Below are 27,284 nucleotides of genomic sequence, written 5' to 3' on the forward strand. Positions count from 1 at the left end.
AGCTCTGGGAGATGATGAAAGGCAAGGCAGTGGGTGGGGGGAGCTGGGATGGGGCAAACACATTGGCAGAGACAATCCCGCACTCCTACTTATGTACTTGCACCAGACCAACCTCCCAGCCACCTCACCCATCTCCCTCCCAGTATGCAACAGCAACCCACCTGTCAGGAACTAGCAGAGGGACTCTGGCACAGCCAGGGAGCCACCTCTGGGAGTAAGAAGGGAGAGAAAATAGTCCTTAGATGAAACAAAACGGGGCAGTTTTGAGTCATCTAAATTTGCTTTTTCTCAGCCCAGTGGAATTACCAGCTGGGAGAAAGTAAAGTTAGCTGCTGGAGAACTAACAGCTGTGCATCATGGCACTAACAAACAGCTGCATAAAAAGGCAACGAAGACTGGAAGCTCAGGTGCCACTTACTTGCAGCTTCTTCAGCAATGCGGCTTCCGTGTGGTTCCCTTGTTTTGCTTGCTTGGCTTTCCAGTATTGTTTCTGTGCAGAGTATCGGTTCATAGGACATACCTTAAAAAGGCAGTCTGAAGACAAGAAAACAAAATCACGTTTGTTTCTTATTTCCTTGCAGCAGTCAGCTACGATATTCTGCATATGTTTTTGATTAGAAAAATTCTTCCAAATTCCAGTTGTGGGGAATCACAAGCAGGAGAGTGCTGTTGCGCTCATGTCCTGCCAGCATTCTGCTTGGCTGCTGTGAGAACAGAAAGTTGTGCTAGATGTGCCTTTGGTGTGTTTGCATACAGAATGCCTTCAGTATTGATTAACACAGCCAGGTCTCAGGTCGTGCAGTACACCTTAATAATAAGGCTTCTGAATTCGGCTCAAGACCACAATACCTCAAGGACCACCTCTTTCCATATGAATCTACCTGGACCGTGAGATCACCTTCTGAGGCCCTCCTTCGTGTGCCTCCTCCTTGAGAGGTTCAGGGGGTGGCAAAATGTTTGAAGAAGGAAAGTGAAGTTTGCAAGATGGAGTTATAGCTGTTTTCTCATGAGAGACTGCAAGAGTCTGATGGTTTTAAACACCCCCAAGAAGGTGGGCTGTGTGCGCTGCTGATAAGTGTCACTTCAAATACACAAGAAGCTGTGTTGATCCTGTGCAAGCAATTAACTTTAAAGAAACCATTGTTAAGACTCCACAAATAAAAGACTTGGAGCCACCTGTTAACAAACCGGAACAATAATAGTTGTTGTTAAATATTGCTCTGTGCTTCAAAATGGAGCCGTTCTCTGCACTCTCCCTTGTTGTTCTTCTGGTGCTGAAGCTTCAAAATGTCCCTTCATCCTGATGTGGCAGTACCTCCTCTGCAGTGGCTTCCTGTCTGTGGAATGCTCTCCCCAGGGAAGTTCGCCTGGCGCCTTCACTATACACCTTTAGGCGCCAGGCAAAAACGTTCCTTTTCAGCCAGTTCTTGACTTGATCTACATCTTACACCCTTTTTAAAAATGCTGGCTCTTGGGGGAGGGTGTATTAGGTTGTTGTTTTTGTTTTTGTTTTTGTTTTATGTATTTGATATTTTATGTGAACTGCCCTGAGACCTTCGGGTATAGGGTGGTATAGAAATTAAATAAATAAATAAATAAATAATTCACTACTATCCCTTTTTTGTTTTGGTCTCATATTCACCGGGTGTGAAAAAAAGTAAACAATAAAAGCTAATTTTCACAGACCTCTGCTCTTGGGCCACTCTAGAGCAAGAAGAGCTAACAGCTCAATAAATTTAGTGCTTTTTCATCTAGTCAGTCCTAGATTTTCTGCAGAAGTGATGAACCAGCAAAATGCAAGGAAGTGTGTGGTGTAATTCAAACCATAAGGTTCCTGCCTTTGTAACTTATCCCAGCACTATTAAAAAAGCTCCAATAGACAAGTGGAGAAGACTCACAAACAGCAGGTGCAGACATTAGAAAACTCCAAACAGGCTTTGGAAAGCACAGCACAATGTGACGTAGAAATTGGCAAGTCTTATAAAGCCTACTGACCACTCCCCCCTCCTTCTGATTCATGTGGGTGCAAATAATACTGCCACACACAGCCACACATACTGCCACACACAGCCTGCAACACATAGCAAGGGACTATGAGACACTGGGCAGGGACTATGAGACACTGGGCATCACTCCTTCCTGTTGAAGGTTGTGGCCAAGAAAGAGAGAAGAAAATACTATGGCTGTGCAGAAAGAGAGAAGAAAATACTATGGTGTCGTCAGGAAGGATTTGGCTTCTTGGATCATGGTCTCTGCTTCCTTGAGGAAGGACTTCTGGTGAAAGATGGGCTGCACCTCACAGTGGTTGGCAAGAATGGCTTTGCTAAAAGTCTCAAGATCAGGTTAAAATGTGTTAAGATAATTATAGGATAGAAAACAGGGGAAGATGGAAAGGAATTGCTGAAATAATTATTAGAAGTGGAATACAAAAAGGGAGGTGTGAGGAGGTCGTGGAAATAGGGGAAACTTCCGGGTTGGCGCCATCGCCGAATGGCGGACTCCCTCCGAGCTCGGCAGGGGCTGGGTCCTACCGCGTATACCTGAAGGAGCATCTCCACCCCCATCATTCTACCCAGACACTGAAGTCCAGCGCCGAGGGCCTTCTGGCAGTTCCATCGCTGCGAGAAGTGAGGTTACAGGGAACCAGGCAGAAATTTTTGATAGTAGGCATTTATGCACCAAATGAAGGAGAATCGGAATTTTTTAAGAAGTTACATGAGACCTTGATGGACTATATGGATTATAACATGATTTGATGGGTGATATGAATGGAGTGGTGTCTACAAATATGGACAAGGCACAGAGACAGGTAGTCACTAAGGATGGTAGACTACCAAAAACGTTTTTTGACATGACTGAAAAATGGATTTAGTTGACATCTGGAGAACAAAGAACCCTCTGGGAAGAGAGGGAACTTTCTTCTCTGAGGCTAAAATGACATGGACAAGAATTGACCAAATTTGGGTAACGAGAGGACTGGCTCCAAAGACTAGTAAAGTGGAAATCTGCCCCAAAACTTGCTCTGACCATAATGCTGTGAAGATGGAAATGAAACTGACGCCAATTGGTTCCTTTAGATGGAGGATGAATGATACTTTGTTTAGGAATGAAGAAGTGACTAAGAAGGCTCAAAAAACTTTGAGAGACTATTTTGAGATAAACGTGAACACTACCGTGGAAAAAAGAGTAATCTGGGATGCAAGTAAAGCGGTTATGAGAGGATTTCTAATACAACAGAATGTAATTAAGAAGAGAACTCAAAATGAGAAAAAAGATAGAATATTGGAAAAAATAAAGGAAGGAGAGAAGAAACTGAGGGTGAAACCAAAGTCGCAGGAGATTTTAAAAGAGATAAAGTTATATCAAGTACAATATACGAAAATGATGAATCAGGAAATAGAATGGAAGATTAAACAGATGAGACAAAGGACATTTGAATCGGCAAACAAGTGCGGGAAACTGTTGGCTTGGCAAATGAAAAAAAGACAAAAACTTAATACGATTACGAATTTAGAAGTGGAAGGAAAGAATATACAGAATCCAGTTGAAATTAGAAAGTGTTTCCAGAGGTATTTTTTAAAAACTATATACACAGGAGACACAGAAAGAAATGGACATTGATAAATTTTTGGAAACTAATGGACTACAAAAAATTTCCCAGGAAAATAAGTTAATGCTGAATTATAAAATAACAGAACAGGAAATAGAAGGGGCCATTCAGAATATGCAATTGGGCAAATCCCCAGGACCGGATGGATTGACTTCAAGATACTACAGATCTCTGAAAGAATGGTTAATACAACCTTTAAAAGAAGTCTGTAATGAAATATTGGAAGGGAAAAAGGCACCAGAGTCGTGGAAAGAAGCATATATTACACTTATACCGAAAACAGAGACTGAAAAGACACAGCTTAAGAACTACCGCCCCATATCATTGCTTAATGTGGATTATAAAATTTTTGCAGACATTTTGGCTAGAAGATTAAAAAAGGTGTTAACAGAAGAAATTCATAAAGATCAAGCGGGTTTTCTCCCGGGCAGACACTTGTCTGACAATACGAGGAATATAATTAACATTTTAGAAAAATTACAAGTGAAGATTAATACTAAAGCAGTTTTGATATTTGTGGACGTGGAGAAAGCCTTTGACAACATTTCTTGGAGCTTTATGAAGAAGAATTTACAGGGGATGGGGGTTGGTCAAGGTTTTGGAAATGGTATAGGTGCAATCTATTCAGAACAGAAAGCTAAATTAATCGTGAATAACGTAGCTACGGAAGAATTTAAGATTGAGAAAGGAACACGACAAGGTTGCCCAATTTCTCCATTGCTTTTTATATCGGTACTGGAGGTTTTGCTAAATATGATTAGAAAGGACCAATTGGTAAAAGTGGGAGCCAAACAGTACAAACTGAAAGCATTTGCTGACGATTTGGTATTGACTTTACAGGAGCCAGAATCTAGTACTAAAAGAGTACTGGAACTGATCCAAGAATTTGGTCAGGTAGCAGGTTTTAAGTTGAACAAGATGAAAACTAAGGTTTCAGAGAAAAATCTAACTGAGATTGAGAGATACAGGTTTCAGAAGGAGACAGGATTAACATTGGCTAAGAAAGTGAAATATCTAGGGGTTAATATGACTGCTAAGAATGTGAATTTATTTAAGGATAATTACGAAAAATGTTGGAATGAAGTGAAAAAGGATTTAGAAATATGGTCACATTTGAAGTTATCGTTGCTAGGTCGAATTGCCGTGATAAAAATGAATGTATTGCCAAGAATGCTGTTTCTTTTTCAAACACTGCAAATTTTGGACAAAATGGATTGTTTCAAGAAGTGGCAGAGAGATATCTCTAGATTTGTCTGGCAGGGCAAGAAGCCTCGTATAAAATTTAAGATATTAACTGATGCTAAAGAAAGAGGTGGATTTGCCCTGCCAGACCTTAAAATTTATTATGAATCAGCCGCTTTTTGTTGGCTGAGAGAATGGATGCTTCTTGAAAACACTGACGTGTTGGATTTGGAAGGTTTTAACAATGTATTTGGTTGGCATGCATATCTGTGGTATGACAAGGTTAAAGCACATAGAGCGTTAGGAAAGCACTGTTTAATGTCTGGATAAGATACAAAGATTTGTTAGAAAATAAAACCCCGAGATGGCTGTCACCAAGGAAGCAAAGGCTCAGAAAAAACTCAATATGGAGGCCAAATGGCCGAAGTATTGGGAAATTCTCGAGCAAGAGGGAAATAGATTAAAACTGCAGAGTTTTGAAAAATTAAAAAATAGAGTGTGAGACTGGCTTCATTATTATCAAATAATGGAGGCATATAATTTGGACAAAAAATTAGGCTTCCAGGTGGAAAAATCAAAATTGGAAACAGAACTGTTAGATCCTAAAGTCAAGAATTTGTCAAGAATGTATAACTTGCTGTTGAAATGCAATACTCAAGATGAAACGGTGAAGTATGCTATGATTAAATGGGCACAAGATGTTGGACATAACATTATGATGGCTGACTGGGAACAGTTATGGACCACAGGTATGAAGTTTACGACATGTAATGCCTTAAGAGAGAATATAATGAAAATGATCTATAGGTGGTACATAACACCAGTCAAGCTTGCAAAAATCTACCATTTGCCTGATAATAAATGTTGGAAATGTAAGGAGACTGAAGGTACATTCTTTCACCTTTGGTGGACATGCCCAAGGATTAAGAACTTCTGGGAGATGATCTATAATGAAATGAAAAAGGTATTTAAATATACCTTCCTGAAGAAACCAGAGGCCTTTCTCCTGGGCATGGTCGGCCAATTGGTGCTAAAGAAGGATAGAACTTTTTTTTATGTATGCTACAACAGCAGCAAGAATACTCATCGCAAAGCACTGGAAGACACAAGATCTACCTACCCAGGAAGAATGGCAGATGAAGCTGATGGACTACATGGAACTGGCGGAAATGACTGGCAGAATCCAAGACCAGGGAGAAGAGTCAGTGGAAGAAGATTGGAAAAAATTTAAAGTATATTTACAGAAATATTGTAAAATTAATGAATGTTAGAAGGATGCTGGAATGAACTTACATGGTTTTAGCAGAAAGGTTATAAAGAATTAAGTAAAAATGGGTCAAAGTGTAAAATTTAAGGTCAAATTGCGTTAAGATAAAAGTATAGAACAAAATCTGAGAAAGAGGGAAAGGACTTGCTGAAACAGCTAATGGAATTAGAATACAAAAAAGGGAGGTGTGAGGAAGTCGAGGAAACAAGTAAATGAAAGATAAAGATATGAAAATACCGGATGTGTTTTTTTAAAAAATGTTTTTGTTTTTAAATGTTTTTGTTTTCTCTTTTTTATTGCTTTGTTGTACTGTTTTTTATTGTATTTTCTTTTATTTTTGAAGTATTGTAACTTTTTATTGTTTGCTTTTCTTTTTTCTGTAATTGTTAAACTTTAATAAATATCATTTAATAAATAAATAAATACAGGGAACCAGGCAGAGGGCCTTCTCGGTAGTGGCGTCTGCCCTGTGGAACACCCTCCCATCAGATGTCAATGAAATGAACAACTATCTGACTATCAGAACACATCTGAAGGAGGCCCTGTTTAGGGAAGTTTTTAATGTCTGGTGTTTTATTGTATTTTTAATATTTTGATGGAAGCTGCTCAGACAATTCCCATTATCTGCTCTCGGCTTTACGGAACAGGCTGCAGTTCAGTGGCAGTGCAGGCAGAAGGTCCCAGGTTAAAAAGCATCTCCAAGTAGGATAAAGAGCGTCTCCTGCCTGAAACCATGCTAATCAGTGTAGACAATATAAAACTAAATGCACCCGTGGTCTGACTCAGTATAAGGCACCTCTTAGGCTCCTGTCAGCTTTGCAGCTCAGCATCCATCTTGGAGCCATAAATATGATCTTCCCATAGGCTCTGGTTATTAGTAGGCTTGATGGCGCATCTTGAAATGAAACTCAACCTGCACAGGAGCCAGGATGAAGGACAGAGAAGCTGCTGAATCCTCCTCCCATCTGATAATTTTGACACTGAATCAGCCCGTTCCCTGCCATGTCTCGTCCAAATGGGCTTCCACCTGATCTGCCAGCCAGGAGTAAAGTAGCATTCAGCATCCTGCTTCCACCTGCTCCTCTTTTAAAAACCTCTGGTTTTATAACTGTTCAGTACCTCTAATACACAAGACCTTAACATCTAGTCACGACCTATCACACATGTCTTTGAACCTGTGGTTTTCTAGAGTAACTGTAGCCTGTAAGTTTACCCACACTGTGTGCTTTAAGCTTGTTGTGTATTTGTTATAATACAATTTTTCAAAGCACAAGTGCAGTACTGGTACACACTGCAGAAATCTCCTGAGTCACCTAGCTCCTGTGGCATCTATCAACATATCAGTCTGATATGCCACTTAACTCTTTACTTCCCTGCTGCTGCACCACCACATTTGAGTTCCCGCTGTGCTCTGGAGGCTTGAGGCTTGAGGCGGCTATTCCCAAAGCCTTCGGAGCACAGCGGGAACTCCTGCTGCGCTCCGAAGGCTTCGAGGATAGCCACCTAAAGCCTCCAGAGAGCAGCAGGAGTTACTGCTGTGCTCCGCAGGCTTCAGGCGGCTTCAGCGAAAGCAACACGAAGCCTCCAGAGCGCAGCAGGAGCGCTCCCTCTGCGCTTCGGAGGCTTCGCGTTGCTATCGCTGAAGCCAAGGAGCCTGCATTCACTCCATAAGACGCACACACATTTCCCCTTAATTTTTGAAGGGGGAAAAGTGCGTCTTATAGAGCGAAAAATACGGTAACTGAGTCTGTGAAACTCACAAGTGCATAGAATATGACAAAACCCAGGATCTAACTTCAAAATATATAAGATATGTATCGACTTAGGCAAGAAGAGGATCCACTGTATTTCTACTTCTAAAATTAACTCTCAATTTCGTACCTCTGAATTTCTTAGGAGGATTGCAAAGATCACCTGCCTCTGGTTGAACCACGCATCTGTCATCCACCAGCCTAGAAGAAAAAGCATAATGCATAGACTTCATTATTATTTTCAAATTACTGACATAAGTGAAGTCAACATATCCAAAGAATTTCCATTGAATTTTGATGCAAATCATGATACAATGCTGCAAAGAAAGAAGTATTCTCTCCAGGTCAACTTACTAATGCATGGTTCTGTCTAGAAACTTCAAGGCAAATAGTTTTACTCTTCATTGCAGAAGAAATTTTGGCAAGCTTAGAAATGTTTAATAGTTTTGTGCTTTTACTTGACTTTAAACAGACAATGCTAGATTGTGGAACAAGCCCTATATTGGGTACAATATACAGTAAGATAAACTGTAATCCTGTACACTGGCTATCTATTTTACCAGCCAAACAGACAAACATCAGTGTTTTATACAGCGCTTTTTTCAGGGGGCACTCAAGGGTACACAGTACCGGCACCTCTTTTTTTTAAAAAAAGGAAAAAAAAGTGTGGCACTTACAACATCATGGTGAGTATGGGTACCTATTTTTCTAGGGGGGAAAGCACTGGTTTTATATATACACATGGGGGCAGGTTGCCTGGCATGTATTAAGATCTCTTATAGCCCAAAGCAATTGCCAAGTTCAGCTTTGTTTAATGTCCACCATATCAGAAAGCATTCTTCATTGTCCACTGCTGGCATAGCCATATAGTCTGTGCGTTGTTTCTGCCCCAAAAGAAAGGTGTACACAACACAGTCGTCCCCCCTTTATTCTGAAGCAACTTGCAAGCCAAGAATTGGGGGGGGGGGTCCCTCCCACTTGTGGCAGCTTGGTGCAAGCAACTTGATAGAGAGAGGGAGAGGGAGAGAGGCAGCAATAAAAGAAGTTCCTTGGAAGGGTCGTGCTACAGAGAGAGAAGCTCATCACTGGAACAAAGAAGCAAGTAATTTGGAAGGGAAAGGGTTAACACAGGCGGGGAGGCAGGGGAGACTGTAGGAATGGTTTCTGAAAGATCTGTTTCTCAAAAAGGCAGTGGTTTTTGCTCAGCCCTTTTTAGCTATTTGTATTGATAACACTTTCTCAATGAGGCAGTGTGAGGTGATTTTTGCAGCAGCCTGTTCTACTTGTAGTGATAATCTGTTCCCAAAGAGGCAGTGATTTTAGAGGAGCAATTTTTGGCTCAGCCTGTTGTAGCTACTTGTCGTGGTAGCAGGGGAAAGCAAACCATTCTCAAATATTTTGCAGCAGCCTGCTGGCAGAGAAGAGCTGAGTGAGGCAGCGTTAGCAAGGGCTGCACACACAGGAGGAAGTGTTGGCTTCCCAGTTCTTCCAACATTGTGCTTTTTGAACACCACGTACACGATTTGTGATATATTGCAAGGTCATTTTTTTTAAAAAAACAGTCATCACAATTTTATTTAAAATTTGGTATCAGACAATATATCAATTTATAGCACAGCCCTACACCCCACAATCCCTTCTGATGTCCACCAAAGATGCAGCTGGGGTGGCTGGGATGTAGTTAATGGATGAGACCCCCTCGTCCCATCTCAATAAATGACTTCCCCAGAGGTAGAGTCAATTGTTGCCTGGGAGTGGGCCCCAGCCAACAGATTGTTTGGGCAGGTTCCGAGGGGTGGGGGATAGCACTGGGACACCCAATCTCAGTGATCATGGGTAGGAGGATGAGTTATGCTAAGACCAGACCGCTCATTACCGAGGAGGCAGGTTTAGTTGTTGTTTGGAGACTGTCTCTGCTTCGGGGTCTGGTCTTGACCGGATGGATACTGGAATCAACAAGGGAGACCCACATGACCTGAAGGTGCTGCTGTGCAATGCCAGGTCAATGGTGATGATGATGATGATGATTTAAAAAACATCTGAAGGCAGCCCTGTTCAGGGAAGTTTTTAATATTTAACACTGTACTGTTTTTAACACTTGATTGGGAGCCGCCCGGAGTGGCTGGGGAAACTCAGCCAGATGGGCGGGTATAAATAATAAACTATTAATTATTATTGTTGTTGTTGTTGTTGTTGTTGTTGTTATTCATAAGACCACTGCTATCCAGAACTTGATTGTGGATGGGGGACTTGACCTGGCATGTGTAACAGAGACTTGGTTGGATGAAGCAGATGGGCCTGTTCTTGCTGCTGCTTGTCTACCAGGTTTCTCTAACAGCAACCCTGGTCATATGGGCGGGGGGGGGGGGGTTGCAGTGATTTTTAGGAATTCATTAGCTTGCACCAGGTGTCCTATTGGGAAGACCCAGTTTTATGAGTGCATGTTTTGGAAGCTGGGCAATAGGGGCAGTACAGGATTCCTTTTGGTGTACCGACCTCCCCACTACACCAAGGATTCCCTGCCTGAGCTGCTTCAGGTCGTGGCAGATGTTCTCCTGGAGATACCTAGTTTGGTTGTCCTAGGGCAGGGGTCGGCAACGTGTGAGCTATGGGCGGGATGTGGCCCACGAAGACTGTTTTACTAGCCCACAAGCCACCCCCGAACCGAGCCACCCACTTGGCGAGTCCACCTCGTGCTGCGCTAAACCAGTGTGGGGCAGGGACCCGCAGAGCGGTGCCGGAAATCACGTCTGTGCATGCACAGATACCAGAAATTGCATCTGCACATGGTCAGATACCGAAAATCGCTTCTGTGCAGGTTCCATTTTCGGCATCGCGCTGCGCCAGTCCGGCCCACAGACAATCTCCATGGGAGTGATCTGGCCCATGGCTGGTAAACCTTGCCAACCCGTCCTAGGGGATTTTAACATCCGTGTCGGCACGACCTTACAAGGGGCCGCTCAGGACTTCTTGGAAAGCATGGCTTCCATGGGGCTGTCGCTGAATAAGTTTGGCCCAACTCATAGTTGTGGACATGCCTTGGACCTGGTGTTTACCTCTATAGATGTGGGTGATCTGACACTAAGTAAAAGTGAAACAAAAAAAGTGCCATGGTTAGATCACTTCCTGGTGCAACTGGACTTTTCTCCAACCCTTCCCCTCTGCAGGGAGGTGGGACCAATTCGGATGGTCCAACCCCACCACTTAATGGATCCAAATGGTTTCCAAAGAGTGGTAGGGGATGTTTTATCCCATGTTGATGGCCTTTCAGCTGATTCCCTGGTGGCCTGCTGGAATGCAGTTAACCAGGGCTATCGACTGTCTGGCTCCAAAGCTCTGATTGTATGGAACCCAGACAGCCTCGTGGTTTTCCCCAGAGCTGAGGGCGATGAAACGATCCTTGAGACGGCTAGAGTGCCGGTGGTGGAAAACACTCTGAATCAGACCAGACACAGGTTAGAGTCAAGCCTACCAAGTGGTGATAGCAATGGCAAGAGGACCTTCTTCACCGCCTCTACTGAATCTGCAGAAAATAGCAGCAGGAGACTCTTTCAGGTGGTTCACAATTTAAAGGAACCACCTTTGCCACCAGGGAGTGGTAAAGACCCCAAGATCTCCTGCAATGATTTTGCAAAGTTTTTACAGACAAAGTTGCTCAGATTTGGAAAGAAGTAGACTCCACCGTGGGAGCAGGGCCGGGGCAGGAGAGTGCTGGAGTCCTGTCTAGTTGCATGGGATCAGTTCCAATCTGTTACCTCCGAGGATGTGGACAGGCTGCTTGGACGAGTGAAACCGACCACCTGTATCCTTGATCCTTGCTCATAAAAGCGAGCCAGGAAGGGCTGGGTGATGGGCTCTGCAGGGTGGTGAATGCTTCCCTCTGTGAGGGAACCTTCCCAGACCCAATGAAAGAGGCAGTTATTAAACCACTCCTTAAAAAAACATCTCTTGACCTGGCCGATATGGCCAACTATCGCCCAGTCTCAAATCTTCCATTCTTGGGCAAGATGACTGAGCAGGTGGTTGCTGAACAACTCCATGCCTAGAGGATGCGGACCATTTGGATCCCTTCCAATCAGGATTCAGGCCTCATCATCATGGGACTAAAACTGCCTTGGTCACGCAGGTCGATGATCTCTGGCAGGCTAGGGACAAGGGTGAAAGCTGTTTCCTAGTTCTGCTGGATCTCAGCGGCCTTTGATATCATCAACCATAACATCCTTCTGGACCGTCTAAAGGAGCTGGGGGCACTGTTATACAGTGGTTCCCTTCCTTCCTCCTGCACCATGTCCAGAAAGTGGTGTTGGGGGATGAGTTTTCAGACCCCTGGGCTCTCACTTGTGGGGTGCCTCTATATGAGGCCACTGGGAGAGATCATCAGGGCTGGGTGTTCTTCAGTGTTCATGCGGATGATACCCAGCTCTACCTCTCTTCTAAATCGGAACCAGTGAAGGTGGTGAATGTCCTGTGTGAGTGGCTGGAGGTGGTTGGAGGATGGATGACAGCTAACAGATTGAGGTTAAATCCTAACAAGACAGAAGTACTGATTTGGAGGGAGAGGGGGCGGGCAGCTGTGGAGGACTCCCTGGTCCTGAATGGGGTAACTGTGCCCCTGAAGGACCAGGTGTGCAGCCTGGGAGTCATTTTGGACTCACAGCTGTCCATGGAGGAGCAGGTCAATTCTGTGTCCAGGGCATCTGTCTGCCACCTCCATCTGGTACGCAGGCTGAGACCCTACCTGCCCGCAAACTGTCTCGCTAGAGTGGTGCATGCTCTGGTTATCTCCTGCTCAGACTACTGCAATGCACTCTACGTGGGGCTACCTTTGAAGGTGACCCAGAAACTACAACTAATTTAGAATGCGGCAGCTAGACTGGTGACTGGGAGCGGCCGCCAAGACTACATAACACCAGTCCTGAAACACGTACATTGACTCCCAGTACGTTTCTGAGCACAATTCAAAGTGTTGGTGCTGACCTTTAAAGCCCTAAACGGCATCAGCCCAGTATACCTGAAGGAGCGTCTCCACCCCCATCATTCTGCCCGGACACTGAGGACAATGAACTCTGCATTTCAGCTGTTATCTAACAAGAGTTGTAAATATAACAACAGTCACTCTACAACATCTAGCAATTCTCAAAAGGGAAGTTAAAGTAACAATAAGAATAAACAGTTAACATGAAGTCAGTTGTCATGAGAAACTATTTGCATGTTAAGAAAGGGAAAATTTAGTAAACGGTGGAGACATTCATGCAGCGAGATCTATTCGTTTATAGAAACACTCCCAAAGGAAGTTACATGAATCCTTTCATCTATGACTTTTATAAGCACATTGGAGAAAGCATAATTAAGGTAGATTCACTACCAGTGAACAACTCTCTGAAAGCCTGAACATTTGAACAATCAACAAAACTTTTCCACTTCCTAGCAAGCATAATGTCATTTTGGCAAATCTCTCTGAAATTTAAACCGGCAATTTATAACCTGCAGCTTGTAAATGAGTAGTGCTCTGGGGTGTCCTAATAGTTCCCTAGAGAAACACCCCTAGTTTCCGCATTGTCAGAGCTGCTCCCCGATCCTAGCTCACAGAGGATCACGCTAGCCAGCGTTCGCTTTATAAAAGTCTTTATTGAGTTACAGTTTCCATTTCCAAGCTGCTGCGTGCAACTCTACGTCTTATGGCTAGACCGGCGAAGCTCCGTCTGAGTCTCCGCCCCTCGTACACCAACTTAATATCCTCGCCTTACTCCACCTTTTCCGCCTGACCGTCCTTCTCTGGGTCCCTCTGCCCCCCGTGGTCTCTTCCTTCTGGGACTCCTCTGACGCTGACCCCCCGGACCCTCCTGTCTCCTTGCGTCGGGCTTTAGGACCTGGCTCCCTTTCCGGGCTGCTTACTGCGCCGCCTTCCTGTGCATTTGAACTTGGCGCGCGCGCCCAACCTTCCACTTTCCGCTTGACCGTTTCTTCGCTCCCCGATGGGGGTGTGGTCACTCCTGACTCATGCCCTCCTCCCTGCTGCGAGCTGCCAGGGCTCGATCCCTGACGTCCTTCCTCTCCACTGCGCTCTGGTGGGGACGCTGGCCCCGATTTCCAACTGCTGCCCTCTGAACCCCCGCTGGTCCCTTCCTCCTGGGGTGTCCCCCTAGGCCCCCCCCCTTTGCTCTGGCCACTGGCGCTCCTTTCTGTGAATCTTCCGATTCACTGGAAAGACTCGGAGATCTCGGGTCGTCGTCATCACTCATCCTTTCTTCGGACTCCTCCCCCTCGCTCTCTGTTTCCTCCCTTGCCCTCGCCTCTGCTCCTGAACCCCTGACATCCATCCCCCCCTCGAAGCCCCCCTTTCCCCCCTCCCCTCCTTCCGGTGCGGGAGCTGGGTGCTGCCGAGTCATGGGGACGAATGCCGGATACAGTTCGCTTCCCTTGGCGGGCCTCCAACTGAAGACTTCCGATTCTTCCTCCCTGCGCTCGTCGACAGCGGTCACCTCCGCTTCCATCTCTGTGCCGCCGGGCTCGAAGCCCAGGTCCTCCCCGAACATGTCCACGTCCGTCTCCGCCTCAGTCGTTCCCGGGTCCGTCGCTCGACCTGGAACCTCCAGCCACTTCCTGCGCCACTGCTCCTCTGGTCTATCGTCCCACCAATACGAGGGCTCTGAGGCAGATCCCGAGGGCGACCCCTCCGGGGAACGCGTGTCCATTGTCGGTTCCTCGTCCGAGTCGAACCCGTGGAAAGTGCTGGCTGAAAGCGTCGGTGTGAAAAGCCAATCGTCGAAAAAGTCTGCTGGCATGGGCCTGTGTGGGAAAAGGGCATGAAACTCGTCCTTGAGCAGAGGTTCCTCCAAGGCGTAGCCTGGCACCCAGCTGTTGGCACTGGCCGGGAAGCCTTCCTTGGCGAGGAGGTATTCTACTCCCTCTTCTCCCCATCTAGAGTCCAAAATCTCTGTGACCTCGTTGATGGACTCCTCTTGTGTCACTCCCCCTTGTTCGGTTCCCTCTCGTAGCGGACTCGGAGCCGTTCCTGGTTCCTGAAACCTGTGAGGTGTCTTGTAGGGAGTGAGTACCGACCTGTGGAACACCGGATGCATTCTGGAACCCTCCGGAAGCATCAGCCTGAAAGCCACCGGGTTGACCTGTTCTTCGACTTGGTAGGGCCCTAGTTGTTTATGCCCTAGTTTCTTCTTCGCTAATGACCTGGCCGGCACTGCTTGGGCTGCCAACCAGACCCAGTCTCCCACCTGGATCTCTTCGCCGACTCTCCTGTGTTTGTCCGCTTGCACCTTGTATGCGTGTTTAGCCAGCTCCAGGTGCCGCCGAAGTTGATCGTGGACCTCTTGCAACTCTGACGCGAACGCGTCTGCTGTCTGCGGCTCTCCCTCCCCCATTCTTTCCAGTCCCGGGAAGGTTCTGGGGTGCCTTCCGTTGTTGGCGAAGAACGGCGTCACCCCTGTGGACACGTGCTTCGTGTTGTTGTAGGCGAACTCGGCGAGCGGCAGGTAGTCCACCCACGTCGCAGGCTGTTGATTTGCGTAGCATCTCAGGTACTGCTGCATGATGGCATTGACCCGCTCCGCTTGCCCGTTGGTCTGCGGGTGTCTAGCCGAAGCCAGGTTGATCTTGACGTTCAGGAAGCCCATCAGCTTCTGCCAGAAGTTCGAGATGAACTGCCGCCCCCTGTCTGACAGTATAGACCGCGGCAGACCGTGAACCTTGAACACGTGATCTATGAACAGTTTGGCGGTTTGTTCCGCCGTGGCCACCTTCGCACACGGAATGAAATGTGCCATGTTGGAGAACAACAGTGTGACGCGGCAGCTAAAAAAGCCAATGCAATTCTGGGCCTCATCAATAGGAGTATAGCATCTAGATCAAGGGAAGTAATAGTGCCACTGTATTCTGCTCTGGTCAGACCTCACCTGGAGTACTGTGTCCAGTTCTGGGCACCACAGTTCAAGAAGGACACTGACAAACTGGAACGTGTCCAGAGGAGGGCAACCAAAATGGTCAAAGGCCTGGAAATGATGCCTTATGAGGAACGGCTAAGGGAGCTGGGCATGTTTAGCCTGGAGAAGAGGAGGTTAAGGGGTGATATGATAGCCATGTTCAAATATATAAAAGGATGTCACATAGAGGAGGGAGAAAGGTTGTTTTCTGCTGCTCCAGAGAAGCGGACACGGAGCAATGGATCCAAACTACAAGAAAGAAGATTCCACCTAAACATTAGGAAGAACTTCCTGACAGTAAGAGCTGTTCGACAGTGGAATTTGCTGCCAAGGAGTGTGGTGGAGTCTCCTTCTTTGGAGGTCTTTAAGCAGAGGCTTGACAACCATATGTCAGGAGTGCTCTGATGGTGTTTCCTGCTTGGCAGGAGGTTGGACTCGATGGCCCTTGTGGTCTCTTCCAACTCTATGATTCTATGATTCTATGATTCTATGATTCTAAGTCCACCACCACTAGCACTGCCGTCTTGCCCCTCGAGCTGGGCAGATCCGTGACAAAGTCCAGGGCCACTCTCTCCCATGGTTCGAACGGGGTTTGCAGAGGTTCCAGCAGTCCCGCCGGCGGTCTGTGTACTGGTTTGGCCCTCTGGCAGGTGTCGCACCTCGCCACGTAGTCCGCGACTTCCCCTCTCATTCTGGGCCACCAGAAGTCTCTGGCGACTAATTCTATCGTCTTCTCTGTGCCAAAGTGCCCGGCAGTGGGCGCGTCGTGCAACTGCTGCAGTACCTTGGCGCGAAGATCGTCCCCTGGCACGTAGATGGCCTCTTTACGGAGGAGTAATCCATCGCGAACCTGGAACTCGTCGGTTGCCGCCGTGCCCCTGTGCGCCTCTGCCATCTTTGCTCGCGCGAAAGAGTCGTCCCGCAATGCACGTCGTACCGCCTCCAGGTCAACAGTCGCCGAAGCGCACGCCCACGCTGTCGGTGCGAAGATATGCATGGCCGCCGCTGGCGTCGCCTCCTCGAGGTACTGCGGTTTACGGGAGAGGGCGTCCGCCATGATGTTGGTGTCCCCCGGGACATACTCTATACGGAAGTCGAAGTCCGCAAAGAACTCTGCCCAACGTATTTGCCTCTGGTTCAGGAACCTCGCCGAGCGCCAGTGCTCCAGATTCTTGTGGTCCGTGTGGACCTGCACTGTGTGCTTGGCTCCGATCAGGAAGTGCCTCCACGCCTTGAAGGCTGCATGAATGGCTAACAACTCCCTGTCCCAGATGGTGTAGTTCTGTTCTGACTTGGTGAGCTTCCTGGAGTAGAACGCTCCCGGCCTCCAAGCCCCCTGCGGGTCTTGCTGCAACAGAACTGCTCCTACGGCTCTGTCTGAAGCGTCCGTCTCCACCCTCATTGGTCTGCTGGGGTTGACGTGTAGTAGCTGCTCCTCCGACGCGAAGAGACGCTTGAGTGCCTGAAAGGACTGCTCTGCTTGCGCCGTCCAGATGAATGTCTTCTTCTTGGAGCTGAGCGTGTCCGTGATGGCCGCCGTCTGCATCGCGAACCCCTTGATGAACTTGCGATAGAAGTTCGCAAAGCCCACAAACCGCTGGACCTCCTTCCGGTTGCGCGGACTTTTCCAATCCAAAACCGCGCGAACCTTGGCGCTGTCCATTGCGAGCCCTTTGTCTGACAACCTGTAGCCCAGGAAGTCCACCTCCGACACGTCGAAATGGCATTTTTCCAGCTTGGCGTAGAGCCTATGCTGCTGTAGTCTGCTCAGCACTTCTTTGACGTCTCTGTCGTGATCGTGCTGCGATTCAGAAAAGATGAGTATGTCATCCAGGAAACAGACACACTTCTTGTAGAGCAGCCCTGCCAAGACGTGATGCATAAAAGCTTGAAAACAGTGGGAGCCATTTTGTAATCCAAAAGGCATAACTCTGTATTCGTAGGTGCCCAGGGGCGTGAACATGGCTGTCTTCCACTCGTCGCCCTCCCACATACGAATGAGGTTGTACGCCCCTCGGAGGTCCAACTTGGTGAAGACGCGTCCTTTGCGCACCGTCGCAAGGAGGTCGTCGATCCTGGGCATGGGGAGGTCCGATGGCTTGGTCACAGCGTTCAAAATCCGATAGTCCACCACGAGCCTTTTTGGGGGCGTGTTTTTCTTCTTGACAAAGAATACCGGACTGCCCCCCACTGCCTTGGACTCTCGGATGAAACCGCGCTCCAGATTGTGATCTATGAACTCTTTGAGGTCCTGTAGTTCGTCCTCAGACATGGAGTACAGTTTCCCCTTTGGCAACGCCGCCCCTGGTAGGAGGTCGATCTTGCAGTCGTATGGTCTGTGGGGGGGTAGCTTATCCGCCTCCTTCTCGCAGAAAACCTCCAAAAAGTCTGCGTACTTGTGGGGAACCGCTTGCAGCGTCCCAAGCTGCAGCTGTGACTCCTCTTCCTCTCCCTCCTGCTGGGGCAGGATGCAGTGTTCAGCACAATAGGAAGAGCCGAAAGTCAGCTGCCTCTGTTTCCACGCCATCGCCGGGCTGTGCTTGTCCAGCCAACTCATGCCCAGTACAATGGGCGTGTCCGATAATTGAGTGACATTGAAGCTGATGACTTCCCTGTGGTTCCCAAGTCGCATCACCATTGGTGGCATTTGCTTCACGACTTGCCCCCCGAGCAGCTCTCTGCCATCCACCGTGACGACCTGCAGGGGCAGTGTGGCAGGCAGCAACTGTATATCGTGCTGGTCGACAAAGTCTTGCCCTATAAAGTCCGCATTGCTTCCTGAGTCAATAGTGATTGGCACGTCCATGGTGAGTCCATTGGGTAGTTGGAGCGATGCGGTGAGCCGCACTACTGGTTTGGGCGGGAGGGGGTCCGTGGGCTGCAACATCTCTGGGGACTGCTTCACTGACACGTCTGGCTGGGCCCCAGTGCCTCTGTCTCCATCCAGACTCCTTCGTTTCCCTGTTGTGGTTCTCCTTGCTGAGTCGCTGCAGTTACCATTGCTGAGGCTGCAGTGTGCTTGTGGAGCCTCTGGGGACACTCTTTCGCCATGTGCTGGGGATTGTCGCAGATGTAGCACTTCCGGTTCCCTCTAGGAGGCTTTGCTTTCACTGCTCCCGGTGCTAGGGCTCTGGTTGCTGACTGAGCCCTTGCACCTCCAACCTCCATAGGTTCCGCTCCTCCTCCTGGCGGAGGCGTGGATTGCGCACGCGCTGCTTCTCTGGGAACGAAGGAGTAGCCTCTGGCTGGTTCGCGCCCTCCGCGCCCTTCATCCTTGCCCCACGGACGTTCCTCCAGACGGACCCCAACTGCGAGCGCCCTCTGAACGATCTCCTGCGTGCTCCGGGGTCTCTCCCCCCTCGCAATTTCGTCCTTAACCGGGCCGCTCAAGCCTTCCCAAAACAGGTCTCTGACTGGAGCCGAATCTCTGTCCCATTCCAGGGCACTGACCAATGCAAAAAAGCGGGCATGATACTGCCGTACACTGGCCCTCCCCTGCTTAAGTCCATGCACCTCCTTCCGGGCAAGATCCACGTCTATGCTTGATAAGAAGCACCCATCCATTGCTTTAATGAAGGCATCCGCATTTTGGAGCGCTGGATCCTTATCTCTCCACAAATTGCGCAGCCATGCTTTAGCATCTCCATGCAAATGGGACATGATAAACCCCACCTTCTCTTGCTCATCTCTAAAGTCCTTTTCCAGCAGTTGCAGTGCACACTTTACATCTGCTCTAAAGTTGGGGTACTGTTGCAAATTCCCATCGAAGTGAGAGACTAGACCGCCTGCTCGTCTCCCCAACCCAATCCCCTCCGGTCTGGGTGTCAGTTGCCCTTGCTTCGTAAGCATTTCCAATCTGACCTGGAGATCTCTGTAGGCGGCAGCTGCGTCCTCCTCCCTCTTCCTGGATGCAAGTACCTCGGCATTCAGTTGTGTCACTGCTTCTCTGAGATCCGCTATCTGTTGTTCGGCCGTCATCTTGTCTGCCGTTCGTGAGCTCTCTAGTAGGCACCAGCCTTCTCTCCTCTCCGCTAGGCTTTAGATGCCCACAGGAATGAGAGACGGAGCTTACTGTCAGAGCTGCTCCCCGATCCTAGCTCACAGAGGATCACGCTAGCCAGCGTTCGCTTTATAAAAGTCTTTATTGAGTTACAGTTTCCATTTCCAAGCTGCTGCGTGCAACTCTACGTCTTATGGCTAGACCGGCGAAGCTCCGTCTGAGTCTCCGCCCCTCGTACACCAACTTAATATCCTCGCCTTACTCCACCTTTTCCGCCTGACCGTCCTTCTCTGGGTCCCTCTGCCCCCCGTGGTCTCTTCCTTCCGGGACTCCTCTGACGCTGACCCCCCGGACCCTCCTGTCTCCTTGCGTCGGGCTTTAGGACCTGGCTCCCTTTCCGGGCTGCTTACTGCGCCGCCTTCCTGTGCATTTGAACTTGGCGCGCGCGCCCAACCTTCCACTTTCCGCTTGACCGTTTCTTCGCTCCCCGATGGGGGTGTGGTCACTCCTGACTCATGCCCTCCTCCCTGCTGCGAGCTGCCAGGGCTCGATCCCTGACGTCCTTCCTCTCCACTGCGCTCTGGTGGGGACGCTGGCCCCGATTTCCAACTGCTGCCCTCTGAACCCCCGCTGGTCCCTTCCTCCTGGGTGTCCCCCTAGGCCCCCCCTTTGCTCTGGCCACTGGCGCTCCTTTCTGTGAATCTTCTGATTCACTGGAAAGACTCGGAGATCTCGGGTCGTCGTCATCACTCATCCTTTCTTCGGACTCCTCCCCCTCGCTCTCTGTTTCCTCCCTTGCCCTCGCCTCTGCTCCTGAACCCCTGACACGCATGAATAGGTTATTGTATTTTAGTGTTCTGTTGGAAGCCACCCAGAGTGGCTGGGGAAACCCAGCCAGATGGGTGGGGTATAAATAATAATAATAATTATTATTATTATTATTATTATTATTGACACTCTCCCCTTATTACTCTAGGTCACAGACAGATTACAGAACTACTACATGGGGTTCATGTTCTGAGGACTTTTCCAGGGGGTGAGGTTTTCCCTTGGAGTGGGCAGTGCTTAGTAAACAATCCAGATAGCATTCTTCTAGCACAGGGGTCCTCAATCTAGCCCGCTAATTGCCAGAACCTGCCACTGTCTACAATATCCTGAAAAGTGAGGAGCGGCGGCAGTGGTGGCGGCGGCTAGTTCCAGCAGGCATGCGGCAGGTCCCAGCTGCTCCTACAAATTGCAGAAGCACATGGCTCTGCAGAGTCCGCAGGTGGCGTGCAAGTTGGCTTCGGCGGTGATGGCGAAGACGCTGCACTTTGTCAAGATTCAGAACGTGCCTTGCTTCCACGAGCTGCCCTGAACGAGCAGCTGGTGCTGGTGTGCAGCTGCTGGGCTCCGCTGCTCGTGCTGGGGCTGGCCCAGGACCGCGTGCACTTCGAGACGGTGGAGACCACAGAGCCCAGCATGCTGCACAGGATTTATTTTTGACAGACAAGTGGGCCGAAGAGGAGAGGCAGCAGCACCACCACCACCAAGTTGTGCTGCTGCACAAGACCCAGGAGAAGCTGGAGGCAGGGACCTGCAGCAACAGTAGCAGCAGCCTCAAGGGAACCATGCTCTTCAATCTGGGTAAGCGTGGGAAACTCGGGCTGGGCGGGAAAGAAGCGCGCGGATCTGCAGTGTGGGGAGTTGGGGCGACAAAGGGGCCATGGCTAGCACCCCCACCCCATGTTGATTAAAATCGTTCTTCATTTTAAATATTGTATTTTCCCTGTTTTTTATGCACCACAAATAAAATATGTGCAGTGTGCACAGGAATTTGTTCATATTTTTTTCAAACTACAGTGGTGCCCCGCAAGACGAATGCCTCGCAAGACGGAAAACCCGCTAGACGAAAGGCTTTTCCGTCGCGGAGGTGCTTCGCAAGACGAAGTTCCCTATAGGCTTGCTTCGCAAGACGAAAACGTCTTGCGAGTCTCGCCATTCCCCCCCCGTTTTCCCCCCCTTTTTCAAAGCGGCTGAGCTGTTAATAGCCTTTTAACAGCTTAGCCGCTAAGCCCGCTAATAGCGCTAAATCGCTAATAGCGCTAATCCGCTTAGCCGCTAATGGGGTTGCTTCGCAAGACGAAAAAACCGCTGGAAGAAAAGAATCACGGAACGGATTCTTTTCATCTTGCGAGGCACCACTGTATAATCCGGTCCCCAACAGTATCTGAGGGACAGTGAACCAGCCCCCTGTTTAAAAAGTTTGAGGACCCCTGCTCTAGCATACAGTGGTACCTCGCAAGACGAATGCCTCGCAAGACAAAAAAACTCGCTAGACGAAAGGGTTTTTTGTTTTTTGAGCTGCTTCGCAAGACGATTTTCCCTATGGGCTTGCTTCGCAAGACGGAAATGTCTTGCAAGTTTGTTTCCTTTTTCTTAACACCGTTAATACAGTTGCGACTTGACTTCGAGGAGCAACTCATAGAACGCGGTGTGGTAGCCTTTTTTTGAGGTTTTTAAAGACTTTGGTGATTTTTGAAGCTTTTCCAAAACTTTCCCGACACCGTGCTTCGCAAGACGAAAACAATCGCAAGAAGACAAAACTCGCGGAACGAATTAATTTCGTCTTGCGAGGCACCACTGTACGTGCTGAAGGGGAAATGGAAGTTGCCAGAAATCAAAACTACATTTTGGAATTAGCGAGAAAATTTTCACCCATTTACATCCTCGAGAAAACACCTCCCACAGGAACCTGCTTCTGCACTGCTTTTCACAACTGAGGTTCTGCTTTATGTTCTGCCATTTTCAGAGATGCACTTGGTGGAAAGTGGGTCTTTGCAAGGGGAAGGTTTCAATCTGCAGATGGGTGAAAGTACCTTTAAAAAAACTTTATTGAGAAGACTGTGTTGCAAGTTTCAACCCAACCCAATTTGCTGGCTGCATATTATTGCAGACTCTCTAGGGGGTCTTCCTCTTCCTCTTCTCTGTTCCCAATTAACTTCCATCTCCAGGACTCATAGGTTGGAGGAAGTGCAGAGGAAGAAAAAGTACTGCGCTGGGCTCAAGTGGAAGTTATGCATGAACATGAGTACCTGGTGCGAGATGTAAGGAGATGCAAAAGTGAGCAGAGCACATGAATTTGATTTGAACTGATTTTATAATGAATTGATTTTAGAATGCTGTATTATTTTACTGTTGCTAGCCACTCTGAACCTGGCTTCAGCTGGGGAGGGCAAGATATAAATAAAATTATTATTATTATTATTATTATTATTATTATTATTATTATTATTATGAGCAGCAGCAAGAGCTAAGCCTTGCTATCTCTGCTTCCCGTAGCAAAACCTGGATGGCCATATTTTATTCTTGAGCGAGTCCGAAGAGGTGAAAACAAAAATTGACCAAGGAAGAATGGAGTGCTGAGAGGCAAGGTATGATATGGTGCTGACCAATACTAAACTACCAACTGCCCACTAAGTGGACCCATACAAAGGAGTGAGTATTCAGGGATAATGTCAGCTCAAAAGTGTGTTGTGGGGATTGGGCTGTGTAATAGCTGATGGGAGCAGAAAGCCCAAACAGCTTCCAGCTGACATCGGGTACTGGTTCTTCATCTCTCTGGCCTAAAAAGCAAAGCCATGAACGGCTGGCAGTGGAACAAGTAAGTTGTCACTAGGCCAAACTCTTAACATGAACGTTTTCAGTGTTTCTTAAGGAATTAGTACCCAGTACAAGTCTTGCAAAGGGACCTGGAATGCAGAAACAGGATGGAAAACAAGAGCTAGAAGGTAATGTGCTGGGAAAGCTTTGTATTTCAGTTAGTTTATTATAAGGTTTCCTTTCATTGTGTTCAGAGAAAATCCTCATTTCCCCCATTTCATTCACTGCTTAAACCTCACAGAAAGCCAGCCAATGCTATGGGTTCACTTAGGCAAAGAGGAGGCAACACTGTGGGAAGCCTATTCCCAAAGAGAAGCAGAATTTGTTTGGGTTTATACTGAGACCCAAATGCCCCTTCCAGGACCTTCTTATTCCCCAGCCCATTCATCATGGAAAGCACAACACAGCTGGCATCCAAGGTAGGTCATGGTTGCTGTCATTTCTCTCCCCCCCCCCCACCCAACACACACACATACCACACCACAGCAACCACCTCTTTTGCTCGTCTGTCCCCACAAAGAGTGCCTTTTTCCTCCATCTTCCTCCTGCCTGCTGCATCCTCCCTACTGTTCTCACTTCTGCTCCCACCATCGTCTCCAATCTGGGGCCATTCTCGCCCATCAATGGCATATTTAAAAAATGGTCAAACTTAAGGCATCAAGGTGGCAGCTGAGAGTACTTGTGCCACTGCCATTGTTTTGGTGGTTTCGTTCTTGTGGTTTGCTTTATATTCTGTGGTTTATATTATACAGTAGAACCTCAGCTTACGGTTACCCTCAGGTAATGTAAACTTCGGGTTGTGAAAGCAGCAAACCCGGAAGTATTTTTCTGGGTTTTGCTGCTCGTGCATGCACAGAACAGGCACCTCTGGTTGCTGAAACCTCAGGATCCAGCTGGAGCTCTGGAACAGATCCCATCCACAACCAGAGGTACCACTGTAGTGATTGCAATATGTGTGTTTTAATGCTATTGTGATTATTGTGAGCTGTTTTGAGCTCAGCATTTGCTGTTAGAAAAGCGGAATACAAATACTGTATTTAATCAACTCAATGCAACTCCCACCATTTACCTTCAAGCCAGGAAAGGCTTCCCATCTTACATTAATGTGTCAGGCTGATGTTAAAAGCATGTTCTTTTAAAATGCAAATTTTCCATCAGCTCCATGCAGGGCTGTTTTCAGCCAGAACTCACCGGAACTCAGTTTTGGCCCCTCTCAGGTGGGCACCATTGCCATTATAAGAAAACAAGGGAGACATTTATGGTGAGTTCCAGCACTTCTTTTTCTAGAAAAATAGCACTGACTCCATGTATGGAATAAGTTTAATGGAGCAGGATTATCCATATATTGTTAGGCATGTTTCAGTAACAGCTACTGATAGGAACCGCGGAAAATTGGAGATGCCATGTTGGTTAAGATTTGTTTGAGTCTAAAGGCGATGGGCTGAGAAGGAAGGGTGTGATTTGAGGAGGAAAGGGAGGGGCCAAAGGGACCAGGGACCGAGTCCTGTGACCAAAGGCCCCCAGAAAACTGGAAACAGCCCAGGCATTATCTAGTGGCTTTGTGAATTAGCATAATGGCTTCCAGTTAGCATATAGGGGAAAGCTGTAAATAAAACTTATTGCAAAAATCAGTAAATTGCCTCAGGTTACAACCGCTGTGGAGGACGCGGGTGGCGCTGTGGGTAAAAGCCTCAGCACCTAGGGCTTGCCGATCGAAAGGTCAGCGGTTCGAATCCCCGCGGCGGGGTGCGCTCCCGTCGTTCGGACCCAGCGCCTGCCAACCTAGCAGTTCGAAAGCACCTCCGGGTGCAAGTAGATAAATAGGGACTGCTTACTGGCGGGAAGGTAAACAGCGTTTCCGTGTGCGGCTCTGGCTCGCCAGAGCAGCGATGTCACGCTGGCCACGTGACCCGGAAGTGTCTCCGGACAGCGCTGGCCCCCGGCCTCTTGAGTGAGATGGGCGCACAACCCCAGAGTCTGTCAAGACTAGCCCGTACGGGCAGGGGTACCTTTACCTTTACCTTACAACCGCTGTAATGTCATGTGGTAGCAGAAATGCTCCTGGCACTGCTGATGTACCTATAACTAATGTCAAATATTAGGTCCATGGGCAAGCCCCAGGGCTGTTCTCGTTCCTACAGGGTGTACTCCTACTTGAGCTCAACTCCTACTGGGGCTGTGACACTACTTTGAAGTGCCAGCCTGCCACCTTGAGAGCACCACAATCCCCCTCTTGTTCATGCACTCAAAAAACAACAACCCAAGTCATGCTGAGCGATTTATTCCATGCAGCTAAAGCCACCCCGCCCCATGCTGCCTGCTGAAAACACCTCTCCAAGTTTTATTGCATAATAGCAATACCCTAAAGCAGGGGTCTGCAACCTTTAAGACAAAAAGAGCCACTTGGACCCGTTTCCGAGGAAAAAAACCTGGGAGCCGCAAAACCATTGCGACATTTAAAACAAATATATCTCCGGAGCCGCGATCTGACAGCGGGCGGGAAGGTGACGGGGCAGTGCGTGACTAACGCATGCACCGCCCCCATGTGACGTCACAGCCAGTACAGTGCCCACCACAGTGGGGAGTGTCGGGGCGCACAATGCGCCTCCTCCCCTCGCTAGTATCCGCCCCAGAGCCACGGCAAAGGTGTAAAAGAGCCACATGCGGCTCCGGAGCCGTGGGTTGCAGACCCCTGCCCTAAAGCAACTCAGCTATCTTCTGTGACATACCATACTTTTCTGTCTATAAGGCGCCCCCATGTATAAGACAACACCCACTTCTTAGCATGATTTTTAAAGGAAAAAAATAGTCTTATACATGGAAAAGTACGGTAGTTCTTATTACGCAAACACTTTCTTTTGCCAGAGGAAGAAATGCATTGTTTTGCATTGGTTTTCTTATGCTACCATGAAAACCAGGAACTTGGTTGCTATGTGAGCCTTAATCGAGAGCTGTGCCCCACTAGGCAGCAGTGATATGGCATGGAAAAATTTCCACTTTTAGAAAGACATTGTTTCATGACATTAATTACGAACATTATTAATGACTACAATACAAGTCAAACAGAGCAACTGAAATTATTACACTTGGCTAAACCATAGTTTAGCATTAGAAGACAAGGCAAAGTGGGACTTGTAGGGTCCCTTGTCCTCTGATACAGCCACAAGGAGAAGTTCATTTTGCTTCCATTTTAGGTTAATCACAGATTTCTTAACATCAAGTCCTGACAAACTGGTTAATCTTTGCTAGTTGAAAATAAATCAACCTACAACCATATTTAAGAAACTATAATATTTCAACCAGCCATGAATAAAATTAACCACAATTTAGGGTTCAGGCACAATCCCAAATTTGGTGGTCTAAAATGGAGACAGAAGCTTCTGATCGCCTCATGGCTATGCTAGAGAAGAAGGTAACGTGTGCAAGTCCAAGGTTCACAAAAGATTGTCCCTGCAAAACTAACCCATGGTATAGCTCTGCTTGCAAATCAGGCCATCGCTATTCAAATCTAAAATAAATAACTGAACTATTTCCCAGGTGATGATCCCAAAGAAGCACATAATATATGAACAACTCTTCAAGCATGCTAAAATTAGTATGAGGAGCCTTTTCGGTGTTTTCATTTTCTTCTTAAAATCTAAATAAAGTAAGGGAAGTGTATGCTATTGAGTGGTTGTGTCTTAAAATATTCTCAAGTATTCCAGCAAAAATAAATTTCAAGCAAAGCTTTGAATTTGTTTGAATATGACACTTAACTACACAGGCAGTACAATCTTAAACCCCAGATCTGCAGGCTTGGTCGGGAAAGAGGAGTCCCATCAGTGGGGCACAGAGTCGCATTGCTGAGACTCTCCACTACTGGTGAAAACTGTTCTATGGGTGTAGATCTGCCCCC

The 27,284-nt window shown here is 47.7% G+C and overlaps 1 protein-coding gene across 9 annotated transcripts in view; it reads right to left on the minus strand.

The window, feature by feature from the left end:
• Positions 1 to 27,284, minus strand: part of MYO18B (myosin XVIIIB) — a 362,275-nt gene that overhangs the window by 314,230 nt on the left and 20,761 nt on the right. For 7 of the 9 annotated variants that reach the window (XR_013390943.1, XR_013390944.1, XM_077919999.1 and 4 more), the window contains exons 2-3: positions 7,941 to 8,011; positions 419 to 534 (exon numbers count right to left, since the gene is read on the minus strand). Coding sequence is in view for 7 of the 9 variants with exons in the window: in XM_077919999.1 (XP_077776125.1) it covers positions 419 to 534; positions 7,941 to 8,011 (187 nt within the window). In the remaining 2 variants the exon portion in view is untranslated. The remainder of the gene's footprint in view (positions 1 to 418; positions 535 to 7,940; positions 8,012 to 27,284) is intronic. The other 2 variants (XM_077920002.1, XM_077920001.1) reach the window with 2 other exon arrangements.

The sequence above is a fragment of the Podarcis muralis genome, chromosome 16, assembly GCF_964188315.1.
Source record: "Podarcis muralis chromosome 16, rPodMur119.hap1.1, whole genome shotgun sequence".
NCBI classification, from domain to species: Eukaryota; Metazoa; Chordata; class Lepidosauria; order Squamata; family Lacertidae; genus Podarcis; species Podarcis muralis.